The following is a 24,413-nucleotide window of genomic DNA, read 5'->3' as shown; positions in this document are numbered from 1 at the left end:
GCCGAAGAGGGACCTGGCAATCCCACCTGGCAATCCCACCTGCACCCCTCTGAAGTCTGCGCCCTAGGTAGCCTAATGGTAGCCCCGGTCCCAGATGGGACCGTGCCAGCCCTTGGTGGGGAGGGGGCTTTCTCCTCTCTCCCCCCCACCTTGCGCTGCAGCGTTCAGCCAGGCTCCGGCCCCCTCCCTCTCCCTCTCCCCCCAGCCCCGCCTCCCGGTCCATGTGCGGCTCCTGCAGCTGATGTCATCTCTCCGGCTGCCTGGAAATGTGTGTCAGTGGGGCATGCCTGGGATGCTGTCACATGCAGGCTGCACATGAGCCAGCCGCCCCGGCACGCCACAGCCCCGCTCCCCACCGCCTTGCAAGCGGGGGCGGCCCAGCCCGGAGTCGCGCCAGCAAAAAAAGGCAGCAGCCAGCAGCCAGCAGCCAGCCTCGCTCACGTATATATACATTCATATAGGCGCTCAGCCGGGCTCGGGCGGCCGCACGTGGGATCCGCAGCCGACCAGCCCCGGCGCTGCTGCTGCTGCATTTGCACCGCGGCTGCCAAGCCAGCCAGCCAGCCAGCGCGCGCGCACCGTCCCCGGGAGAAGCAGCAGGAGGGAAAGCCGCAGAGGGTTCCCCCTGCGCGGTCCCCGGCCGGGGTCGTGATCGTTTCGGCCGCCTGCTGCCGCCCCCCCCCCCGGACCCCGACCCCCGGGTTGCTTTTTTGCAACCAGGCGACGCCGACCGCGGCGGAGGGCCGCAGGAAGCAACATGGATCACAATTCCGGTAAGCTTGTTGTTTTGCAAACTCTTATTTTATTTAATTTAAAGGGATCGCCCTTACTCTTCACGCCCCTCCGTTGCAAGCGGGCGGAGGGGTGGGGGTTTGGGTGCAAAAGGCGCTGGGGCGGGTCGCGTTTGCAAACAATAAAATAAAAAATAAACCGTTTGCAAAAAAAATAAAAAAACCGTTTGCAAGGAATCTGGGGAGCCCGCTGGCGTTGCTGGGGTTTGTCTTCTCCGCCGCCTCGCTGGGTGCTCCCGCTGGGATCCCCGTTTCTGTTTGGGATCCCGACCCGGGGAGGCGTGCACAACCCTGGGCTTTGAAGTCGTTTGCTGGCGCCGAAAAGGAGGGGGGGTGCGGAAAGACCCCCCCCTTTGCGTGATGGTGGAATGGCTGGGGTTTCCCTGAAGCTGAACTGTTCGGGCCGTGAATGTGTTTGGAAGGAAGCTTTGGCGACGATGGGGAAACCAATGGAGAAACCTGGTTTCCCTCGCTGCTGGGCTGGTGGTTTTTAGTGGGGGTCTGTGCACCGGCAGGGGGATGGGCACAATCTTAATATCGTTAAAAGGAGGTTGCAGATCTCTCCCCCCCCCCAAATCTGGCGTGATGTTTGCAAAGGGGTGGGCTGGGGGTTGCATGCCGTTTCCTCGTTTTTGTCATGGGGGTGGGGGTCACGCAACTAGTTTTGGCAAATGTCAGGGCTTGGGATCGCATGGGCCCACCTGGATGCCTGCATCCAAGGAAACAAACAGCAGAGATCTGATTTATGGGTTTGGAAAACTGCAGTTTGTTTCTCCCCCCCCCCTTTTCTTTTTAATCCTTGGAGAGGGGAAATACTGCAGACCGTTTAATTTGCTGGAGGGTTCCAGGGGGGGTGGGGGAGATGAGGTGGGGTGAACAGGTCCCATGAGGTTAACGTTTGGAGGAATGCTGGTCGTGGGGAGGAAGGTGGGAGCAAACCGGTTTATTGAGGACAAAGTTGCCTTTACGATTCGGCACTGAAGCAGGATTTGCTGGAAAGGGGAGAGCTGCTTTTAAGCAAAGCTGGGGTGGGGAACCAAAGCAGAGGACAGCCTTCTTTGACACGCGGGGGTGTCCCTTGCACTGAATCATGACCATTGGTTTTCTAGAGGTTTCCCCCAGCTTGAGATCCCTTAAGATGTCAAAGATAGAACTTGGGGGGGTTCCTGCATGGAAATCTTTTGCTTTCCTTCTTCATCCTTGGATCTGTTGCGTCTATTGAACTGCTGCGTCACGTTACAGGATTTCAGCACCGGGAGAGTCTCATCTAAGTTTCTAGTCCTCAGTGCAATGAATGTAGGTTTGACGGCGTGATGTAATCTCAAAAACCAGAGCAGAAGCTGAATTTCCAGGGCTCGGGAGGTGGAGCATCTGTACCTTTGCCCAGTCTTCTGGTTAAGCAAAACCAATTATGCAGAATCAGATGGGTGCTAATTTGTTTCATTTGTATAATTTATGTAAGTTACAAAATTCTTGGGGTTGCTTGTTACGCAAGTTGCACATTTTCTTGGTGACAATTTTGGGTTACCTTATCTTGGTGAATAAATTATTATTATTTCTTTTGCTATTAATGAGGGTAATAAGAATGGTGACTAAATGCAGGTAATGCATGCAAATGGCTCTTGTTGATGCAGATTTTCCTATCCTTTTTGTTTTGGGTTGCTCCTGTCTGGAGCAGTCGTGTGGAATGTGAAAGAGAATTTACCTGAGTATTCTTTGGCCCTGGCCACCCTTGAATCACATGGCTAACAAGCCCTGGACAGCTTTATGATCTTCACCCTCTCCCCCAGTCATCTTTAAGCAGCTTTTGGAATGCAGTATAGAAGAAGCATTTTGTATACCCCCCCCCCCCAAGACTCCCTGAAGGCCACAAGAGCTGATGGAGCCGTGGACAGAGTGTGAGACTTCACCCAGTGAGACCTGGGTTCTAATGTTTTCCTGCCGTGAAACTGGGTGGCCTTGTATTAGTCACTCTTTCTCATCCTAACCTACCTCGCAGGGCTCTCATGAAGATCTCATGAAATAATCAACCATGAAATGGCCAGTGTGCTGTAGTGGTTAGCATGTCGGACTAGGATATGGATGACTCAGGTAAGAATCCCCGCTCTGCCACGGAAATTGCTGGGTGACATTGGGCCAGTCACACACACTCAGCCTAGCCTACTTCACAGGGTAGAAGAAGAAGAGTGGTTTTTTACGTGCTGATTTTCCCTACCTTTTAAAAGGAGAATCAAACCGGTTTACAATCACCTTCCCTTCCCACAACAGACACCTTGTGAGCTGGTACGGCTGAGAGAGTTTGGAGAGAACCGTGACTAGCCCAAGGTCACCCAGCTGGCTTCACGTGTAGGGGTGGGGAAACCAACCCGATTCACCAGATTAGAGTCCGCCGCTCATGTGGAGGAGTGGGGAATCAATCACGGCTCTCCAGATTAGAGTCCTCTGCTCTTAACCACTACGTCACACTGTTGGGGGGGGATAAGATAGAAGGAGAATGGTGTTAAAAGCCATTTTGGATCCCTTTTGGGCAAAACAATTCGGCATAAAGGGACTTTAGTGTACACTACTGTGTATGGTTTGCTGTTTAGTTGGATCCAACTATGTAATTTTGCATCATTTAATGTGTCATCTTAATACTTATGCTTTGCTTCAGTTCTAGTTTTTAGATTTCTGGTTGGTTCAGCAATCCAAATCCTATTTCTCTGTTTACTGATTGCCCCATCCTGATGATTGTATTGGATCACTGTGTGTACTTTACCTTGCGTCCTGGTGAGAGAGGCGGACTATAAATAACACAACTAAACAAATAAACTATCTAAATGAATTTTAGAAACCCAACCCTTGATGGTACCCTGAACACATTAAAGCCACAAAAAGAAATATGACTTGTATTTTATATTAAAAATAGCCAGGGTGTCAGTCTCAAGGAACGTTTTTGGCTTTGGAGTGAGTGGTGCTTTATCGCTGCTTTGGGGGCTTTTGTAATGGGACACATAAGGGAAGGGCCGTAACTCAGTGGTAGAGCATCTGCTTGGCATGCAGAAGGTCCCAGGTTCAGTCCCTGGCATCTCCAGTTAAAGGGACTAGGCAGGTAGGTGATGTGAAAGACCTCATCCTGAGACCCTGGAGAGCCGCTGCCAGTCTGAGTAGACAATACTGACTTTGATAGATCCCAGGGTATGATTCAGTATAAGGCAGTTTCATGTGACACTGGTGTTAGAAGGTGCTGGCGTTTGGGAGTTCAAAAATGATGCGCAAGCTCATGTGGCGTCATCAGGTGAGGCTGAACACTTCGCTATGTCGTCAGCCTCTTGTTTTGAGAAGGAGATGCCCGGCTTTCTCAAGAAGGGCAGTCAGTCTTGGAAGGTGTGCTGTGTTCTGGTATCACACTGGCCTCTTGAAATCCTCCCAAGGAGGTTACTGTGGTAACACATAGCAACGTGTTGACATCACATTCTGATACTGGGCCGCACCGTCCTTGAAGCGTTGCATTAACACCCTGCTCGTGTTTATGGTTGCTATAGAGCATTTAATATTAAGTGCCTACAGCGGTGTGCATAGGAGATGCCTCGCAGCGGTACCCTTGGGGACTTCGGGATTCTCACTTAGCAGGATCCGTCGGGGAGCTGTATCCTCCGGCGGGAGACAGGACTCTTCCACCTTTGCTGTAGCATAGCAATACAGCTTCCTTTCTGGATCCATGGGAACCCTTCAGATCTCGGAGAACTAGGTTGGCTCTGCGAGCATATTTTGCCATGCAAATTGCCCTCCTCCCAAGCAGCCGTATTTATTTATTCCATAATAAAGTTGGCACCATGTAGCATTAAAGGCTTGGCAATTCTAGGGCGCACCGATTGGGGCATATCTGGGGCACTGCACACAAAGCAGAAAGAGAGAGAGAGGATGTTAAAGCTTCCCTTGTTTCAAGCAACTTGGCTCTTTTTCTGTATGGGTAAAAGCGGGTACGGCTGGCAGGGGGGCATTAAAACTGGCGGGGCGGGGCAGTTGGCGGCCTGCGGGTCACCTGTTGCTCATCCCCGCTCGAAGGCATCCGAGGTAGCCCGCGAGACGTTGGCAGCCGCCTTCTGCTGACCCCGTGGTGCCAGCATCCATCTCTCTAATCCGTCTGATGGGAGAGACAATCCAGTAAGGTCTCTCGCTTGGATGATCTCGGAGACGGCTGTGCGCGACCTCTCCTCTCGTGGTGCTAACCTGACTGTGCATTCTTCTCCTCGGCGCGTTGCAACTGGGAACAGCTGCACGTGCCTCTCTGGTTTCTTCTAGTTAGTCACACTCGGGGAAGGAGACGGTTGCTGATTCAGATGCCGCCGGGATGCGTGTGCGCATGCAGTAGCCAGGTTGGCTACTTCGGATTCTCGTAGGGTGGGTCAGGAGCATCCTGCATGCCAAATAAATAGCCTTAGGTGGGTTCCGTTTATAAGGCTAATATTCAAGACGGCAGGATTCATCTCATCCAGGTTTCGAGGAGTTCAGGGTGTTATTGCCTGAATTCTGTTCCGCCCTGGCTGGCTTAGGGCGTGGCTGTCTTTCTGTCTTTCCACGTTGCAACCTACTGAGCCACTCTGTTGCTCCAGGGAAAGAAAAGGTGCTCCAGCATGGTGTAGTGGTTAAGAGCAGTGGTTTGGAGCGGTGGAGTCTGATCTGGAGAACCGGGTTTGATTCCCCACTCCTCCACATGAGCGGCGGAGGCTAATCTGGTGAACTGGATTTGTTTCCCCACTCCTACACACGAAGCCAGCTGGGTGACCTTGGGCAAGTCACAGCTCTCTCAGCCCCACCTACCTCACAGGGTGTCTGTCATGGGGAGGGGAAAGGAAAGGTGATTGTAAGCTGGTTTGATTCTGCCTTAAGTGGTAGAGAAACTTGGCATATAACAACCAACTCTTCTTCTTCTTCTTAAATCCCTTCTTCCACATCTTTAGTATTAAGCGTACGTCAAATAGCTTGCACTTCTTAGACTAGATCTTTTCTACAGCAGCTAGAGAACTTGCAGTTCCAGCAGAAAACAAGTGGGAGATGATTTTTGTGAAAGCAGTCCACGCAGGTAGGCAGCTAGGGAAGATTTGTTCATTTACTCCATGTCCTGCTTTTCTCCCTGCCGGAGACCCAAAGTGGCTTACAGCGTTCTCCCCTCCTCCATTCTGACTTCACAACAGCCCTGTGAGGTAGGTTAGCCCAAGAGTGGACGACTGGCCCCAGGTCACCCAGCAAGCTTCCATGGCAGAGCGGGGATTCGAACCTGGGTCTCCCAGATCCTAGTCCGACACTTTAACCATTATACTGCGCTGGCTCTCATTTGTTTGTCAAGATGGAATTAGTTCATGGACAACAGCTCATGCTCAGAGTGATGCTCACAGTGGCTTTCAGCATTCACAGTTTATAGCCCAGGCTAGCCTGATCCCATCAGATCTTGGAAGCTAGGCAGGGTCGGCTCTGGTTAGCCCTTGGATGAGAGCCTGCCAAAGAAGTTCAGGGTCGCTACGCAGGGGCAGGGAATGGCCAACCACCTCTGTTCAAACAGGAGGGGCTGTGGCTCAGTGGTAGAGCCTCTGCTTGCCCTGCAGAAAGTCCCAGGTTCAATCCCCAGCATCTCCAGTTAAAGGGACCAGGCAAGCAGGTGATGTGCAAGACCTCTGCCTGAGACCCTGGAGAGCCGCTGCCGGTCTGAGTAGACAATACTGACTTTGATGGACCAAGGGTCTGATTCAGGATAAGGCAGCTTCATGTGTTTAAACCCCATGAGGGATCGTTGTAGGCCCGTTGCAACTTGACAGCACTTTAAACACACACATACACACTTAGGCACACACTTAGAGTTTATTACAGAGCTTAACCACCTGAGGTATGCATGGGAAATTTGAGTTGTGCAAGAAGATGTACCTTTGGCTACTGTCCAGGGTATTGATCTCTGAATAATATCCAGTTAGGCAATTGAGTAGTGAAATGTTGCCATACATAGGTATGAGCCTGCTGAAACTGCCCTTAAAAAGAGGCTTGGTTGTCGTCCAAGCATTATTTTATTGCATTTTTACCCCGCCCTTCCCAACCCGAGGGTCAGGCTCAGAGCAGCTGATTTGATTTCCCTTTCCCAAACCACGCAGGGAATTCCAGCCAACGTAGTGTCGCCGCTTCCCTTCAGAGGGGAAGAGCAACAAAGACTTTCAGCATCTTTATAAAAACAACATAAATTGACATATGATCAGGTTGGGAGGAATAAGAGAGATGCCAGTTTGGGGGGGGGATTCTCCTAAGGCAGAATCTGGCACACTGGCCACCGAGTCTGGCCAGCTCAGAGCACACCACGTTGCTTTCTTCCAGCAGATCTTCTCCTAAGCGATCTATCGTAGGAGCCAAGCAGACCAAAGCGGCTGGGTGAAACAGCCCTTTAATCCACTTCGTTGATTCCCATCAACAGGCGGGTCCTAAGCTTTTCCATGAAGGAAGGTGGCGTGCAGTCGCCTGGTAATCGAAGCAGTTCTGGCCTGTATGAATAGGTCCGTGGAGTAGACCAGTGGTTCCCAAACATTTTGGGCCACCGCCCCCTTGGTTCCGCAGCCCCAGCGCCGCTACCCTATCCTATAAAGAGCATTATTCAAAATAGGGGTTTGCATGGCTCACTAAAGAAGATAATGACAATAACATTTCTAAACAGTAACAATTGATTGCACATCTATTCACAATCAAATTAAAAACTTTTTAGTTGCAATTTATTCAACCAAACTGATGAACTTGATCCGGTGGTACCAGCTCTTCAAAGTCTGGGGGAAAAAGTCTGATAGTTTCCACCCAATTTGCCAGCATGGTGCCATACCTTGATCTATTGTAAATTAGTGAACAACACGGTTGAAGGGGCCCACCTCTGTCTGCCCCTTAGGTAATCCCAGAGCCCCCCAGGGGGGGGGGTTCTGCCCACTTCGTAAACCACTAGTGTAGACTCCTGGCCACGGGGCCTGTTGTTTTGTTGAACCATTTCCTTCATTCCCCCTTATCCTATGGTAAGGTTGCCAACCTCCAGGTACTAGTTGGAGATCTCCTGCTATTACAACTGATCTCCAGCTGATAGAAATTGGCTCGCCTTGAGCAAATGGCCGCTTTGGCCATTGGACTCTATGGCATTGAAGTCCCTTCCCTCCCCAAACCCTTCCCTCCTCAAGCTCCGCCCCAAAACTCGCCAGCTATTTCCCAGCCCGGAGCTGGCAACCCTACCCTACGCTCTTGCTTTTTCTCCCTGGTCTTCGGAGTCACCTTTCTTGTGATACTAATGAGGGGGGAAAGTTAGAAAAAGTGCGCAGAAGCCCAGAAAGCATAGTTACCTCCCGTTTCACCAATCAGTGGGTGGCACGTATCACTCTGATCCATCAGTCTGTCGCATCATGGGTTCTGCGGCATGCATAGAACCCATGTGCCAGGGCTTCCCTGTTCATTTTGGACAGACGCATTTGTGCATGGAACTCCACTGAAAGGCACAGAGAAACCCCCTTGAATACTACAATGAAGAGTCTGGTTTCTGCATTTTTACTAATGTTTGGATACCTGATTTGTAGGCTGTGTCAGGCTGTTTTTTTTTCACATGTCAGTGGCCTGCTGCTGTGTTTTTTCACACCCTAGTGCCCGACACAGCCAGGCGGCAACTGTCAGTGATCTCTGTCCATTGTGCTTGTCTTGCAATGAATATTAGCTAGTGTTCAGTCCCCCCCCACACACACACATTTATTCATCTTAAGCAAGGTCGGCCCTGGGTAGTATCTGAATGGGAGACCTCCAAGGAATACCAGTGTCGAGGCAGGCAATGGCAAACCATCTCTGAACATCTCTTGCCTTGAAAACCCTACAGGGTCACATGAACACATGAAGCTGCCTTAAACTGAAGCAGACCCTTGGTCCATCAAAGTCAGTATTGCCTACTCAGACCGGCAGCAGCTCTCCAGGGCTTCAGGCAGAGGTCTTTCACATCACCTACTTGCCTAGTCCCTTTAACTGGAGATGCCAAGGATTGAACCTGGGACCTTCTGCATGCCAAGCAAATGCTCTGCCTCGGAGCCACAGTCCCTCGCCATAAGTCAGCTGTGATTTGACGGCTAAAAAGAATTCCCACGGTAACTTGTTCTCTTTGAGACAGGTAGCGGAAGGTGGTGAAGCACTGCAAACAGTCACCAATACAGGGGCAAGAAATGCTTCCTGAAGCAGCCCACGATTGACGAGTTTGACTTCTACCTGAATTGGAACAGCGATTCCCAGCCTTTGGTATAGTGACTCACAAGTCCAAATTTAGTTGGTACGGTGACCCACTTAAAAAACAAAACACACCAGAGCATGTACAAATCAATAAAACTGCAAAAGCCTGGGACCTGCAGAGGCTTTGCACCTAACTTTTGGGTCGGGGCCCACAGATTGGAAACGCTGGATTAGAGGACATTTGCAAAATAGAACAATGGGTAGACCTTATTTTTTGCAAACGTTAGTCTCTTTTTCTCTTGGCAGTTGGCAGGTGGAAGTGGTGCTGTGGGGGTTAAAGTGACCGTGGATTTCATGCATAGGGTTGATATGCATGAATAGGGTTCGTGCATGTTGGACAGCAGAGGGAATTTTGGGGAGGTGCAGCTTTCTTTACCTTTGCAGAAGGTTTTAAAGCAACCTTAATAATTGCTGCCAGCTTTAAATCCCTACCCTCTATTGCAGCTGGTTGGCCTAATTACTCCAGCTGTAAATTCACAACAGGGAGGAAAAGATTCTTAGGTACAAGGAGAAAGCTGGGAAATACAGTGCATCGGTTTTCTTGCTCGGCTATCTCTGTGCCAAATCCCCATTATCTAGGAAGAATCTCTATGGCCATTGATGCAGGGTCAATTTTGATGCTCGCTCAAAGCTCTTTTTTTAAATGCGACCATTAAAATGCCTATTCACGGTCCCGATGCAAAAGGAGAAATTCCACACACGCCCCACTCGCCTGCTCCTTCGTTCCTTCCATTAGCAACCACCTTTTGCATAGCTAACATGCGGCTGTGATTTTGCATGCTTCCTTGAGGGGATTTGAGGCGGGGCGGAGCAAACACCAAAGGTTGCGTTAAAGGGGCTCTTAAGAAATGCGAAGCAGGTATGCATGGGCTTCACAGTCACTTCCTGAAAGACAGTTCAGCGTGAAAAATTCAAAAAAATATGAGGGGCACTTCAGCCTGGAACGCACTGCTAATTACCAACCATAAATGGCCATAGTGACAAATTCCCCCCACCTTCGCTCCTTCATTTGCATAGTCATTGGCAATGGCCGTTTGCATAGCTAAGCCGCATTTGTGATTTTTCATGGTTCCTTCAGTAAATGCTTCGGTGTGGGAGCGGAGCAAATACAAAAAGTCGTGTTAAAGGGGCTCTTTAAACGCGAAGCAGGTATTCGCCGGCTTCGCATTCACTTCCTGAATGACTGTTAAGCGTGACAAACGAAAAAAAAATATGCGGGGCACTTCAGCTTGGACCGTGCTCCTAAGTTCCCTTACTGTATGGCTAGTGCACGTTTGTTCCCTGCCTCCAGGGTTCCTATGAATTTGATGCACCCCATTTTACCTTCTCCAAAGCTGGCCTTCGCAAGTTCCAGTTATGACATTGAGGGAGGGATGTGTGCAACCAGTACAGCAGCCCCAATGGTAATTTCTGTGCAACCGCATTGGTAAGGATTGGGTCCCACTGCCATCGTCTCGGTGCCCCACATATTATGATATAGTGCTGGAGGAGGAATCTTCCAAGCCGGATCCTGTGCAATTTGGAGGAAGAGCATCGAGGCAAAAGGCTCGGACCATTTGCGGATTAGTACTTTAATGTCCTTGCCTGAGATCAAGGTACCTGGTGATTTGGCCAATCGGTTTAGCCTGTTACACATCCGGCACATTTGCCGCTCGCTTGCCCCATTTCCCACTGCAACCGTGTGCAGAGTTTGGAGGAGAAGCCGGAGTTGTAAACAGGCGGTGGAAATGGGTCACGGCGCTGCAGTCGGTTGCTGCTCCTTGGCTCTTGTCACTGCGTGGGGGCAAGATATGCACCTCCATATCCAAAATTGTGGTATTCACTGGGTAATGCCAGCAGTTAACCTATGTGCTATCCCCACATGAAGGGTGAATTGACTCCCCAATAGTTCCGGAGCTTAACCAAGGCACAGAAGCCTTAGAGATGGGTAGGATGAAGTTTGCAACACATGCGCCTGTTTTTCTGCTCGGGCGGGGGGCAAAGCAGATGATCCTATTGGTGTCTTGGTCTGGGTGCTTGCACACTCCGTGGGCATATCTACACAAAAAACTTACTCTAGTTTTATTCCAGTTTAGCCTGCAGGGCTGGCCCCGGAGAAAGCTGGGGATTGTCATTTGAGCGAGCCGATGAATATATAAAGATTCCGCTCCTGTTGCAGAACTAAAGTTCCCTTGCAGTGGAGGGGGGAGGAAATAATTTTTAAACTAGGTTAAGTATGGGCTAAAAATATTCTCTAGTTCAGCCTTGCAAATAAGCTAATAAAATTTACTCGCCTACCTGCTGATACATACATCATTTGTGGCACGCCGAAAGGAAGAGGGGGAAAAAAACGGGCTAGGCTAAGCTATGAATACGATGAATCATTAAATAAACCAATTCTTACAGGTTACAAAACCTTCTTTCCCTTGTCGCCTGGACTCACTTGCTATGGGGGAGCAAGTTTTGTTTTTTGCAAGCTGGTTTTAGTTTCTAAGTTCTGGTTTGAGGCTGGGTTTGGTTTTTCACCCGTTGAAGTTACACAGTGGTTGAGTTCTGAGTCGCTGCAGCCAAAGGAAAGGGGGGAAAAAACACCAAGAAAACTTTCTGTTCCCAACCCCAGCGCTGTGCTACCTATTTCTACCCTTTCTCCTGCGGCGGTGACTTTGACCTACTTCGCTGTCTGCAGGCGTCGGAGGCTCTTTCGCAGGTGCCAGAGAGGCTGAGATCGAACTCAAAATGTAATGCAGCAGGCAGAATTTGCTGGCCTAAGAGCAAAAGCACATTTTGGCAGGGTGTGGGCCTGCTGTTTTGTTGAGCTGCTTTGATCGTACAGCAGCCAGGGAAACCCTTTTACCTTACTTGTTACCCCGTCAGCGTTATGGCATCAGAAAAAAATAGCTTCGCTAGTGGGGGAGAGGAAAAGAATACGAGGGAACCAGGTCGATCTTTTTAGTAGTGCTGGACTGAACTCCCAAACCCAAAGTTGGGTTCCCAAACTTTCGGGCCACCCCCCCCCCCTGGTTCCACAAACTAAACCCCAGTGCCCCCTACCCTATCCTATAAAAAGCATTATTCAAAATAGGGGTTTGCATGATGCACTAAGTACCCAGCTTACTGGGGGTAAAGGGAAGATGACTAGGGAAGGCACTGGCAAACCACCCCATAATCAAAGTCTGCCTAGTAAACGTTGAGATGTGATATTACCCCATGGGTCAGGAATGACCCGGTGCTTGCACAGGGGACCTTTACCTTTTTATGACACACTAAAGAAGATAACAATAAAATTTCAAAACCGTAACAATTAATTGCACATCTATTCAAAATCAAATTAAAACTTTTTAGTTGAAATTTATTCAACAAAATTGATGAACTTGATCCAGTGGTACCAGCTCTTCAAAGTCTGGGGAAAAAATTCTGATAGTTTCTACCCAATTTGCTAGCATGGTGCCATAGCTTTGATGTATTGTAAATTAGTGAATGACACAGTTGAAGGGACCCACCTCTATCGCCCCCCCTGCTGCCCCCTTGCCTGTTAGTTCCCCCCTAGGTAATCCCACTGCCCCCCAGGGGGTGGTACTGCCCACTTTGGGAACCACTGGTGTAGAAGGTTAACCATTTTTAAGTCCTGATTCAGAAGTACCTTGAGGTCTGGGGAATGCACCCCAGAGTTTGCGGATGAGCGACTTGCTCAAGGCTGCTCATTCAAGCGGCAAGGCCATGGCTGAGGCCAAACTACCTGGCCAAAAAATATGGGCCTACGATTACCGTAGGGAGCCAGAGCGGTGTAGTGGTTAAGAGTGGCGGACTCTAATCTGGAGAACCGGGTTCGATTCCCCGCTCCTCCACACGAAGCCTGCTGGGCGACCTTGGGCCGGTCACAGTTCTCGCCGAACTCTCTCAGCCCACGCGGAGGCAGGCGATGGCAAGCCACCTCCGAAGGTCTCTTGCCTTGAAAATCCTACGGGGTCACCATAAGTAGTCTGTGACTTGACGGCGCTTTCTACCACCATCATGATGACGTTAGCAGCTATTTCTTCTCGGCCATATGGTCTGGGAAGGAGATAATTTGAAATGGAGACGTAAGGAAGGAGGGGTCTTGAATCCTTAGCCCACCCGCTGATTTTCTGCTGCATATCCCCCCATCATCTGCTTTTATCTCCCCAAGGGGTTCCTTCCAGACACATAAATTTGCCCCTGAAATCCCAGAAAGGGTGCAGCTTGGGGAGTGTTTTAGTGGAAAAAACGGGGAAAGCGTCAAGCAGGTGTGTCCTCCTCTGTATTACAGACTTTCACCTTCTTCCCCTCCCAAAGCTTGGCCACCCAGAAGAAAGGATTTCTCGCAAACATTTGGATGTAACGGTGCAGCTTCCCCCTCAGCAACGTGCTCCCCTGTCGAGAATTTGTAATGTTTAGTTTGGCACCGTAACCATGATCTCCCAGGTTCCAGATCGTACCCTCGGAGCGGACGAAACGGAGGACGGGTTGGCGTGACCCATTTTTGAAAGGCGCGTCCGGAAACCAGGTGAACGGAAGCAGAAAAAGTCAACCCTGTTTGAGAAGGCATGTGGTGAACCGCTTGTCTGGACGGTCCACCCCAAACTGAGTCCGTCAGACAGCCTGTGAGGAGCTGCGGGTGAAAGGTCCCACCCAATGTCTTGGGCGACAGGTTCACCGTGCAAATTTAAACCAGGTTAAATTACCCGCCCCTACACCTTCAACCTTAAAAAAAACACCAAATATCTCTACAACAGGATTTCCCCCCTCTGCACAACTGTACCATGTGGAAAACCCGCTTCTGAAATCCCCCAAATCTTACAGACCAGGGGTGTCGAACTCAATTGTTACGAGGGCCGGATTTGACATAAATGCCATAGTCGAGCCAGGACATGCTTCGCCAGCCCACATCGAGAGTGGGGAGGGTGGCTGCCCTAGCTGGCTTGCGGGCCGGATAAGAGCTTTTGAGGGGCCGGATCCGGACCCCGGGCCTTATGTTTGACACCCCTGTTACAGACTTTATAGACTACATTTTAGGGTAACCCCTTCTATTTGTAATGTTGATGTACTCTGTGGAGCTTTTTATCTTTTTTAATGGAAACCCAGATGAGCGCTTCACTTGCAAGTGCTTTGGCCCTCTTTTCACCCTGTCTTTTCCTTCAGCGCCAAGGAAGCAAACAAATAGCTTGGAGACGGCGTGTGGGATCTTGCTCTTTTTGCCTATTCTGGGAGCGCTGCTGCTGCGGCTGCCTGCGCTTCCAGCAAGCCCACAGATGCACTCTGATTTGTTTAACCTACTTAAAGCCAAAAAACAGAGCCGCTCTTCCCTCGCCTGCACCTCCCGCTCCTGGTCCACTGATGAAGGAACGTGCGGGCAGATTAAAGCCCGCACGAGTAGCTAGTGTCTGCTGGCAGGCTTCAGCTAAGACCTGAGCTAGGCTCATGTTCAGTTTCTGAGCAACCTTATTTATTTGCACATCGCTGTTTGTTTTTGCAGGGAACCTGCGGCATCTTTTCCTTGTTAAGCATGCACCTCTCCTTTTTCTGCAAGATGGCACCTGGGGTCCAGCTGTGGCCGGTTGTACGGTGGGGGGGTGGGCAGAGAAATGGCGCCGTTTAGGGTTTGTCTGTCGTTTTGGTACCGACTGCTGTCTGGGCTGCTTTAGTTTTGATCCAAAAGATGGCAAACTGGACTTTCCGGGGCACTGTTTTCCATCCCGAGGTTTAATCTTCTGCACTGGCTTGTGCAAATTAACGTGCCGGGGCTGATCCCGAGGGGTATCTCTGCTGAGGAGAAACTAGGAAGAAGAAGAAGAAGAAGAGTTGGTTTTTATATGCCGACTTTCTCCACCACTTAAGGGAGACTCAAGCCGGCTTACAATCCCCTTCCCCTCCGCTCAACGGAAACCTTGTGAGATAGGTGGGGCTGAGAGAGCTCAAAGAGAACTGTGACTAGCCCAAGATCACCCAGCTGGCTTCATGTGGAGGAGTGGGGAAACAAATCCAGTGCACCAGAGAAGCCTCTGCTGCTCATGTGGAGGAGTGGGGAATCAAACCCGGTTCTCCAGATCAGAGTCCACCGCTCTTAACCACTATACCACGCTGGCTCTTGGAGGTTGCCAGCCTCCAAATGCGACCTAGTGTTCTGGAATTACAATTGATCCTCAGATGGCGGAGATCTGTTGCCCTGGAGAAAACGGCAGCTTTGGAGAGCGGACTCTGACTTCACATCCCTCCTGAACTCCTTCCCCCTCCCCGGACGCCACCCCCAAATCTTCAGGAATCTCCCGACCCAGAGTTTGCAACCCTATCCGAGAAGCCCCTCTGTACCGGTCCCAGTTGAGCCTCGGCGGAACTACAATTTTGGGACCCTGAAGCTTGGACTGTTATAGGGGCCACTTCGCAACCAGCAACAATAGGGCAACATCCAGCAAAGTCCAAAGGGCCTTTGTTGGCCCTTGCAAGGATTTCGACGCCCAAATGGCGGAGAACAGGGTGGTGGGGTGGAGTCCTTGAAAATAGGCCATACAGTGAGCCCCTTCCCACCAGCAACCAGGTCTGGGTAGCCACTGTTATCTTATTCAATGGGGTTATTCTTGGGCAAATGTATTGGTTCATTCTCTAACAGAGAGGTAGAAGGTCATCCGAGGGGGCTCGTTAGGATAAAGAGGTGAAAATCTGATTTTTGATGTTAAAAATGCACAAGCGCGATGAGTGCAGCCCGAATTGAGAATTCAGATGTCTTTTAATGGCTCCGATTGGCTCTAGCCTGAGGGCTGAGCTGTAGAACTACTAAGTCATGCTCCAATGAAGGATTCGAGGATCCAGCTGCCAAAATGTAGGCTCTGAATAGATTCTGGCGAGTTCAGTGAGCCCATACAGCTGGGGGTTCGGGAGCTGTAAGTCCCCGAGAAAATTTTGAAATCTTTTTTTTTTAATTTTTATTGTTTTTTTATAATAAAACAAACAAAACAAAAATAAAATCATAATACAATACAAAAAAATAAAAAATACAAAATCACACAAAGGGCACTATTACATCTATAACAAATGCATTCTATGCTGTCCTTTATAAAATCTATAGTCCCCCCCCCCAATTTTTTTTTTTTTAAATCTGACCAATTACAGGGACATTTTGAGGCCATATGAAATGGGCATTAGAGCATATTCGACGGCCAATGTTAAGGACTCCAACCCATTGGCTCACGATTCTACCACTAGAATAGCCTTATTTTGAGAACATTTTTAAAAACTCCATCGATTTTGTTGAAAAATCCACTCGTTAAAAAAAATGCTTCAGGGCCCCCTCCGGGATTTAAGTTTAAATCTTCGTTAGTTTCCGAGCAGATCCGCCACTGCAGTTGGTCCGAGGGCTCCATCTTTCTTCCATTGGGTTCGTAACGGGGCTGTCGTGACTCTGCACAAGCGGCCTGTGAAGTGGTTTCTATCCGATTACGAATGTCTCCTCGGGAGAGGTCAAGGGTGTTTGTTTTTTTGGCAAGCACCACTTACCAGCGTAACACGGGACTGCTTGTATTGGTTTACAGAAATCTCATCCTCGGGAAATAATAGCGAGGCAGGATTTGCAGTGTTTTGTTCGGCGCCGAGAGGTCTATCCTTGGTAGTGTCGGAATAAGAACATTTCCCGGACCCCTTCCCCTCGTCCCACACCACCACACACTCCTAGGGCCGTTGGTTCCCGGCCACCAGTCCTTGGCCAGTTATGCAGGGTCGATGTTGATGCTCGCTCAAAGCGCTTTTTAAAAATGTGACCTTTAAAATGCTTATTCACAGTCCCGACGCAAAAGGAGAAATCTCACCCCCGCACGCACTCACCTGCTCCTTTGCTCCTTCCGTTAGCCAACCGCCGTTTGCATAGCTAACACGCGGCTGTAACTTTGCATGGTTCCTTGAGGGGATTCTTCGGTGTGGGGGCGGAGCAAACACAAAAGGGGCTCTTAAGAAATGCAAAGCTTCGCAGTCACTTCCAGAATGACGGTTCAGCGTGAAAAACTCAAAAACAATATGGGGGGCACTTCAGCCTGGAACGCCGCTGATAATTGCCAAGCATAAATGGCCCTTGCGTTTTCTGGCCAGTGCTGTGAGGTCATCTCGAAATTAGGTGACCACAAGGAAAGCCAGCACTGTGAACACTTGTCCTTCAAAAGAGGGGGAAGCCAATCTCATCCCCCATTCCTAGAAAATGGAGATGGCTCCATTTTCGCCTTAGCTTGGGTGGTTGTCACAAGGCCTGGACAAAGAACTTGCGGAAACCTTGGAGTACCCTAGTTTGAGAAACGCCGCTACGGCGAACATAGTTGGGAACGACTATGAGGTGTTAGGATCATTCTCTGTTTATTAAGAAACATGGAACACAGTGGGGGGGAAAAGTGGATTTACATTTGGGGGGAGGATAGTGCACCCCTGTGACTAGAGGATTAGTATAGATGCCTTTAAACCTTTGGCGAGATTAAATCACACAGAGGTTAATTCCCCTCTGCCCTAACCCAAAAATGTAAAAGTGGCTTCTTAATAAGATGCAGTGAAAGCTGAGAACCTCTGACTTTTAGCAGTCAAAAGGTTAATCTATCTGGTGCTTCGGGGGTTGGACTAGATGACTCTGGTGGTCCCTTCCAACTCTATGATTCTGTGATTGTCAACATGCCTTGTTCTTTAATATTTGTAATGCTCTTGCCCTTGGAACAACCCTGAGGGCAAACCAGATAAGCCCCAGTTCACAGATGACAGTAACTGAGGCTCAGAAATAGCAATTCGGGCCAAAGCTCATGGCTGATACCCGGAGTGAAGTCCAACCCTCCAGTCCGCCAGATCTGTTTTAGTAATGCTTTGTTACTCTGTAAAGCTGACTCGTTGCATAGCATTGATGCCCCTGCCTGCATACCTCCCCCAAAAAACTTCAACTAGCAGGACTAAATCGATTCATGATGTTTATATGCATCTTGTGGGAATCTAGGCCCACGTCTGAACCTCAAAACTATCACCTTCTTTTAGCTCTTAAATGTGCAACGGAGAATTTCCCTATTAGAGACCGGCTGACGGGTCTCCCGAGCAAGAGAAACGTGAGTCGTTTCCCCCCCCCCTTTCCTCTTTAACTGCAAACTTTAGTTAGATCTAGCCAGCTGGAGAGAATTTATGCGACTGTCGGCTTCAAAGGGAGTCTGATAAGGAAGCCCAAAATAGGGTCACTGCCGGCTGGCATCTGCAGCGGGAAGAGGAAAATCAGGTTTCGCTGCTTTAAAAAGAAAGGGGGGGGGGAAGTAAGAACACAACAGATCCCTGGCCTAGATTCTGAAATATACCGGGGCTGCCCCCGGTTGCCAAGAGCTTCAGAGATAACGCAACGCCCGATAAACAAGTGCGGGAGTTGCTGAATTGGCCTTTATCGGGTGAATTGAGGTCACCAGGTAGCAACAACTGTGGCAGCTGTCTTCACAATGGGGCGGGAGGGTGCCTGGGATTGATTTCTGTAGCGCCGGGGGAATGCAAACTGCAGCGATTCCTTTTCCTGCTACGACATGTCAAGTGGCACACGGCTGAAACCCATTCTTCTGTTTGCGAGAGAGGTTCCAGGATTGCCTGTGTGGCTGTGATTGCTTTTGTGTGTGTGTGTCTCTCTCTCACACACACACACCACTGCCGCAGAGGAACCAACTGCAGCGTCAGCGGCATGGAAGCCGTAACTGAGCCGATGGATAAGGCAGCGAACCACGCAGTCGCTAATAATGCCATGGGGGGGGGCATGCAGCGCTCGGGGGGGGGATCTGCTGCTGTAGATTGTGTGCCGGGTCAGCTGCAAACCCCTGCTTTAAAATCAAAGGTGTGATTTTTAAATCTTGCACAGTGCTGGGTGTGCGGGGGGCATCTTCGGATGAACTTCAGATGAACATGGTTAAGGCCCCAGGGCATGGTGTAGGAGAGCCAGCGTGGTGCAGTGGTTAAGAGCGGTGCTTTGGAGCGGTGGATTCTGATCTGGAGAACCGGGTTTGATTCCCCGCTCCTCCACATGAGCGGCGGAGGCTAATCTGGTGAACTGGATTTGTTTCCCCACTCCTACACACGAAGCCAGCTGGGTGATTTTGGGCAAGTCACAGCTCTCCCAGCCCCACCTACCTCACAGGGTGTCTGTTGTTGGGAGGGGAAGAGAAGGGGATTGCAAGCCGGCTTGAGTCTCCCTTAAGTGGTAGAGAAAGTCGGCATATAAAAACCACCTCCTCTTCTTCTTGATCTGGATGGGCCAGGCTATCCTGATCTCGTCAGATCTTGGCGCTAAGCAGGGTCGGCCCTTGGTTAGACCTTGGATGGGAAACGGCCAAGGAAGTCCAAGGCTGGTACGCAGAGGCAGGCAATGGCAAAACCACCTCTGTTTGTCTCTTGTCTTGCAAACCCTATGGAGTCGCCATAAGTCAGCTGTGACTTGATAGTGTTTTCCACCACCGGGGCCCCAGGGAGTGAGTTCCCATTTCTCTGCCACCGAAACAGCAGTATGGGCCTTGTGTGAATCATTTTGCTTCCTCCGCAGTGGTCTTAAGTGATTCTGGAGCCCTCTCAAGGGTAGGACCCTCCGCGCCCCTTTTATTCCTACCCTTACTCACGCTGAACAATAAAGAGCTCCCAATTTTCGCCAGGTGTGTTCCTTCATTGTAGTCTATTTGGCATCTGCCAGCAACGTTCTTACAGCATTTAGCAAAGCAAGAAAGCCAAAGGCCTGACGGCTAAATAGGTTGGCTTGGAAGATGCACTGAGTACAGATTTGCTCTGCAGCAGCCACTGGAATTCAGGCAGAGGTAGCAGATATCAAATTTGTGCTCAAATGTACAATGTATAGTGACAGGTATACAACAGTCTTTTCTAACAGAGCGGTTCCTTAGTGGAACAGGCTTCCTCGGGAGGTGGTGAGCTCTCCTTCCCTGGAGGTTTTTAAGAAGAGGCTAGATGGCCATCTGTCAGCAATGCTGATTCTGTGACCTTAGGCTGATGATGAGAGGGAGGGCATCTTGGCCATCTTCTGGGCATGGAGTAGGGGTCACTGGGGGTGTGGGGGTGAGGTAGCTTGGAATTTCCTGTGTTGTGCAGGGGGTTGGACTAGATGACCCTTGTGGTCCCTTCCAACTCTGTGATTCTATGATTCTAAAAAACATCAGGATTAGAAATGCCCACAAGCTGCCAAAGGGACAACTGGCCTCAGAATTTAGTTTCTTCCTTTGTCCTCTGCCTTTTGCCCCAACAGGAGCCCCTAAGCCGCTTACATCTTTTCTTCCTCTTCCACTTTATCCCCACAACAACCCTGTGAAGTTGATTATCCCGAGAGTATGTGACTGGCCCAAGGTCACCCACTAAACTTCCATGGCAGAGGAGGGGATTTGAACCTGGGTCTCCTGGATCCTGGTCTGACACTGTAACTACAACACCCTACTGCAAGGGTGTCAAACAAGGCCCGCAGCCTGGATCTGGCCCCTTGAGAGCTCTTATCTGGCCAGCTGAGGCAGCCACCCTTGCTCGATCTGGGCTGGCTAGGCAGGCCCGGTCTGACCAAGCGGCATTTATGCCATATCTGGCCCTCATAGTAATTGAGTTCGACACCCCTGCTCTACTAGCTCTACAGTCTAGAAGCGGTAAATGGATCATGGACTTCTGGAATTCTCTTTCCAGCTCTAGGAGAATGTGAATATGGAGTGCGAATGTGTTGTAGAAACTACACTTACTTTCACACATGCCAAATAATGCACTTTCAGTCCACTTTCAATGCACTTTGAAGCTGGATTTTACTGGCAAAATCCACTTGCAAACGATCGTTAAAGTGTACTGAAAGTGGATTGAAAGTGCATTATTTGGCATGTGTGAAAGTGCCCTAAGATTCTAACAACGCACGCATAACACTCAATTCCCCATCATGCATGTTCTATAAATGCATGGATACTGGGGACTGCACAGGAGGAATAAATAAGCTTTTAAAATCTTTTTTCCCCTGCTGGTTGATGTGTGGATAGATACTGAGCAAAGAGATGGGTTTAAGTATATATTCAGTGTCCCACCTTGAGAGCCAGCATGGTATAGTGGTTAAGAATGGTGGTTTGGAGCGGTGGACTCTGACCTGGAGAACCGGGTTTGATTCCCCACTCCTCCACTTGAGTGGCGGAGGCTAATGTGGTGAACCGGATTGGCTTCCCCACTCATACACGCGAAGCCAGCTGGGTGACCTTGGGCTAGTCACAGCTCTCTCAGCCCCACCTATCTCACAGGGTGGCAGATATTAGGGAGGGGAAGGGAAGGTGATTGTAAGCCAGTTTGATTCTTCCTTAAGTGATAGAGAAAGTCGGCATGTAAAACCCTCCCCCTTCTTCGGGGCGGGGGGTCCTGCCACTCCTGTGTGGAATGGCCCAGAGTCCTTCAACATGTAATTTGTGTTTATCCCATTTTTATCCTGCCAGGGCAAGCACAACAGTGTGTGTGTGTATTCTCCCTCCAATTTATCCTTACAACAGTACTGCAAGGTAGGTGAGTGAAAGGCCGGCCCCAGGTCACCTTGTGTGCTTGGTGGCCAGGTGGGCATTTGAACCCGGGGCCTCCCAGTCGTAATCCGACACTGCCCTACACTGGTTCCACATTTAATGTCACCACTTTTGACCATGCGGGGAGTGCCTCTGTTGAGTAACCACCACCAACTTCCTCCTACTTGTTCGGCAAGATGGAATAGCTAGAGGGTGTGACTTTTTCACACCAGTGGAACTGCAGTAATTTCCTCCCCCCCCCCCCGCAGTATATTCACGCAGATCGAGGCTTCTGAAAGACATATTCCACTGCCTTGTGGGCCCTCTTCAGCTCTAACCCCAGTTATGGGGCAGAGCTGTGTCGGGGAGGGCAGTTGTTACTACCCCCCATGGAGGAAGTTGGAAGTAGCCACATTGGTCCCAAGCAAAATCCCAAACCGAAAGCCATATCATGAATACCTTTTGTTAGAACCAACTCAAATAACACAAAACCTTTTAAGTTTTCAGGTTCTCCAGAACTATGGCCTTAGGCAGCTCGTGAGAGGGAGGGCATCTTGGCCACCTTCTGGGCATGGAGTAGGGGTCGCTGGGGGTGTGGGGGCGAGGTAGTTGTGAAATTTCTGCATTGTGCAGGGGGTTGGACTAGATGACCCTGGTGGTCCCTTCCAACTCTATGATTCTGTGATTCATCAGGAAAGCATCTTTCACAGGACACTGACGAAAGACCTTAGGATCATTGCTAGAGAGGACTTTTTCCTTTCCCCCACCTCCTTTATTATTGTTATTATTAATTGTTGTTCTTATTATTTTTACATCCATACAAATGTGGTGTAGAGTGTCGGACTACAATCTGAGAGACCCAGGTTTGAATCCCTACTCTGCCATGGAAGCTAACTGGGTGACCTGGGGCTAGTTCACACGCTCTAAGCCTCACCTACCTCACAGGGTTGTTGTGAGGGTATCATGGAAGAGAAGCAGAACGATGCTAGAGAGAGAAAGGCAAGGTCTAAAAGACGATTTTAAAAATGATTTATTTGCTCACTTCACTTGTACCCTGCCTTCCTCCTCAGTGAGGACCCAGAGCGGCTTACACAGTTCTCCAGCCCTCCATTTTATCCTCCCAACAATCCTGTGAGGTAGGCTAGGCTGAGAGATAGGACTGGCCCAAAGTCACCCAGCGAGCTTCATTGGCACAAGCGGGGGATTCGAACCTGTCAGAGAGCCAGTGTGGTGTAGTGGTTAAGAGCGGTGGCTTGGAGTGGTGGAGTCTGATCTGGAGAACCAGGTTTGATTCCCCACGTCTCTACTTGAGCGGCGGAGGCTAATCTGGTGAACTGGATCTGTTTCCCTGCTCCTACACAGGAAACCAGCTGGGTGACCTTGGCCTAGTCACACTCTCTCAGCCCCACCTACCTCACTGGGTGCCTGTTGTGGGGAGGGGAAAGGAAGGCGATTGTAAGCCGGTGTGACTCTGCCTTATGTGGCAGAGAAAGACGGCATATAAAAACCAAGGCCATTTATGCATGGGAGATTTTTGCCTTGGGTTTGCAGCTCTCTAGATGCACATTTTCCCCACCCCAAAAATCCTCAAAACTCAAAAATAAGCCCCCCCATGCAGAGTTTTGAGAATTCAGATGGGGAAAATGTGCATCCACACAGCAGCAAACCCAAGGCGAAACCTCCCAGGCATAAACGGCCCAGCTCTTCTTCTTCCAAAGGCTAGCCCCAACATCCTCCAAAAAAGCCTTGTGACAGTACCCCAGAGATCTCCCGGTAATAATTGGCTTCCAGGCTGCCAGGGAAGGAATTTCTGCCTAGCTACAAGCCTGCTCTGTACACTGGCTAACTGGGCTAAGCGTCAATGGAGGGTCAGAGTGAACGAGAAACAATGATAGGAGAAATGGATGAAACTGCAACTGTCCTGAGTCGCCTTTCTGTCTGTAATACAATCAGATATGCAGAACTTGTTGATGTACCGTCATAACTTGAATCTGGATAAATCTCTCTTCCCCAAATATGCAGAACTTGTTGATGCACCGTCATAACTTGAATCTGGATAATTCTCTCTTCCCCAGATATGCAGAACTTGTTGATGCACCGTCATAACTTGAATCTGGATCAATCTCTCTTCCCCAGATATGCAGATCTTGTTGATGCACCGTCATAACTTGAATCTGGATCAATCTCTCTTCCCCAGATATGCAGATCTTGTTGATGCACCGTCATAACTTGAATCTGGATCAATCTCTCTTCCCCAGTATAATGGGGACTCAGAGATTTCTGCCCATTGGGGCCTCTGAGTCAGCCGCTGCAAATAAACTGTTTTCTTGATAACGATCTTGGGTCTCCCTCTCTCCCCCCCAACCCCTGTTTTACTGCAACAGCCTTAATAGGTACGGCTTTTTTCTGCACATGGTCAGAGGCACCGCGGGCGGGCGAGAGGGCTCTCCCAGGCCGCCCGGGCAGCGAACAGCGCCACCCTGTGGGCGCGCGGCGCACCGCCCCAGCGGTTCGCGTGCCAGAGCCGCCGCCGCTGGATGCCATGTGTGTGCCGCGCGGGCCATGTGAGCGGCGAGTCAGGTGTCTCTGCCCACCACCGCTTGGCGGGGCTCCAGCACGTTGCTTGTTCTCCGCCGCCGCCAGAGGCTGACACGTGAGCCGCTGACCCGATTGGAGGCTCCGGCTCCGCAGGGGAGGCGAAGCCGAGCTGGGAACCGGAGCTCTGCCCGCCCGCCTCCCCGCCCTCGGCCTCTCCTCCTCCTCCTCCTCCTCCCAGCCATTGGCAGGCACTAAAAATAACAAGCGCTTGCGTTGCTTGGCACAGATTTCGCTGCGAACGGTGGGGCGTTCTCCGGCCCTGGGCAATCCCTTCCTCCTTTCCCCA

General features: G+C 50.1%; 1 protein-coding gene across 1 annotated transcript in view; it reads left to right on the top strand.

Moving 5' to 3' along the window:
* The first annotated feature begins 315 nt into the window (after positions 1-315).
* The window catches only part of LOC130477384 (nuclear receptor subfamily 1 group D member 2-like), a 40,177-nt gene continuing 16,079 nt past the window's right edge, over positions 316-24,413 (top strand). Inside the window, exon 1 of the mRNA XM_056849323.1 lies at positions 316-773. Within this exon, the coding sequence (XP_056705301.1) occupies positions 316-773 (458 nt within the window). The remainder of the gene's footprint in view (positions 774-24,413) is intronic.

This window comes from Euleptes europaea, chromosome 1 (genome assembly GCF_029931775.1).
Source record: "Euleptes europaea isolate rEulEur1 chromosome 1, rEulEur1.hap1, whole genome shotgun sequence".
NCBI lineage: Eukaryota > Metazoa > Chordata > Lepidosauria > Squamata > Sphaerodactylidae > Euleptes > Euleptes europaea.
This window is presented reverse-complemented; position numbering and strand designations above follow the sequence as displayed.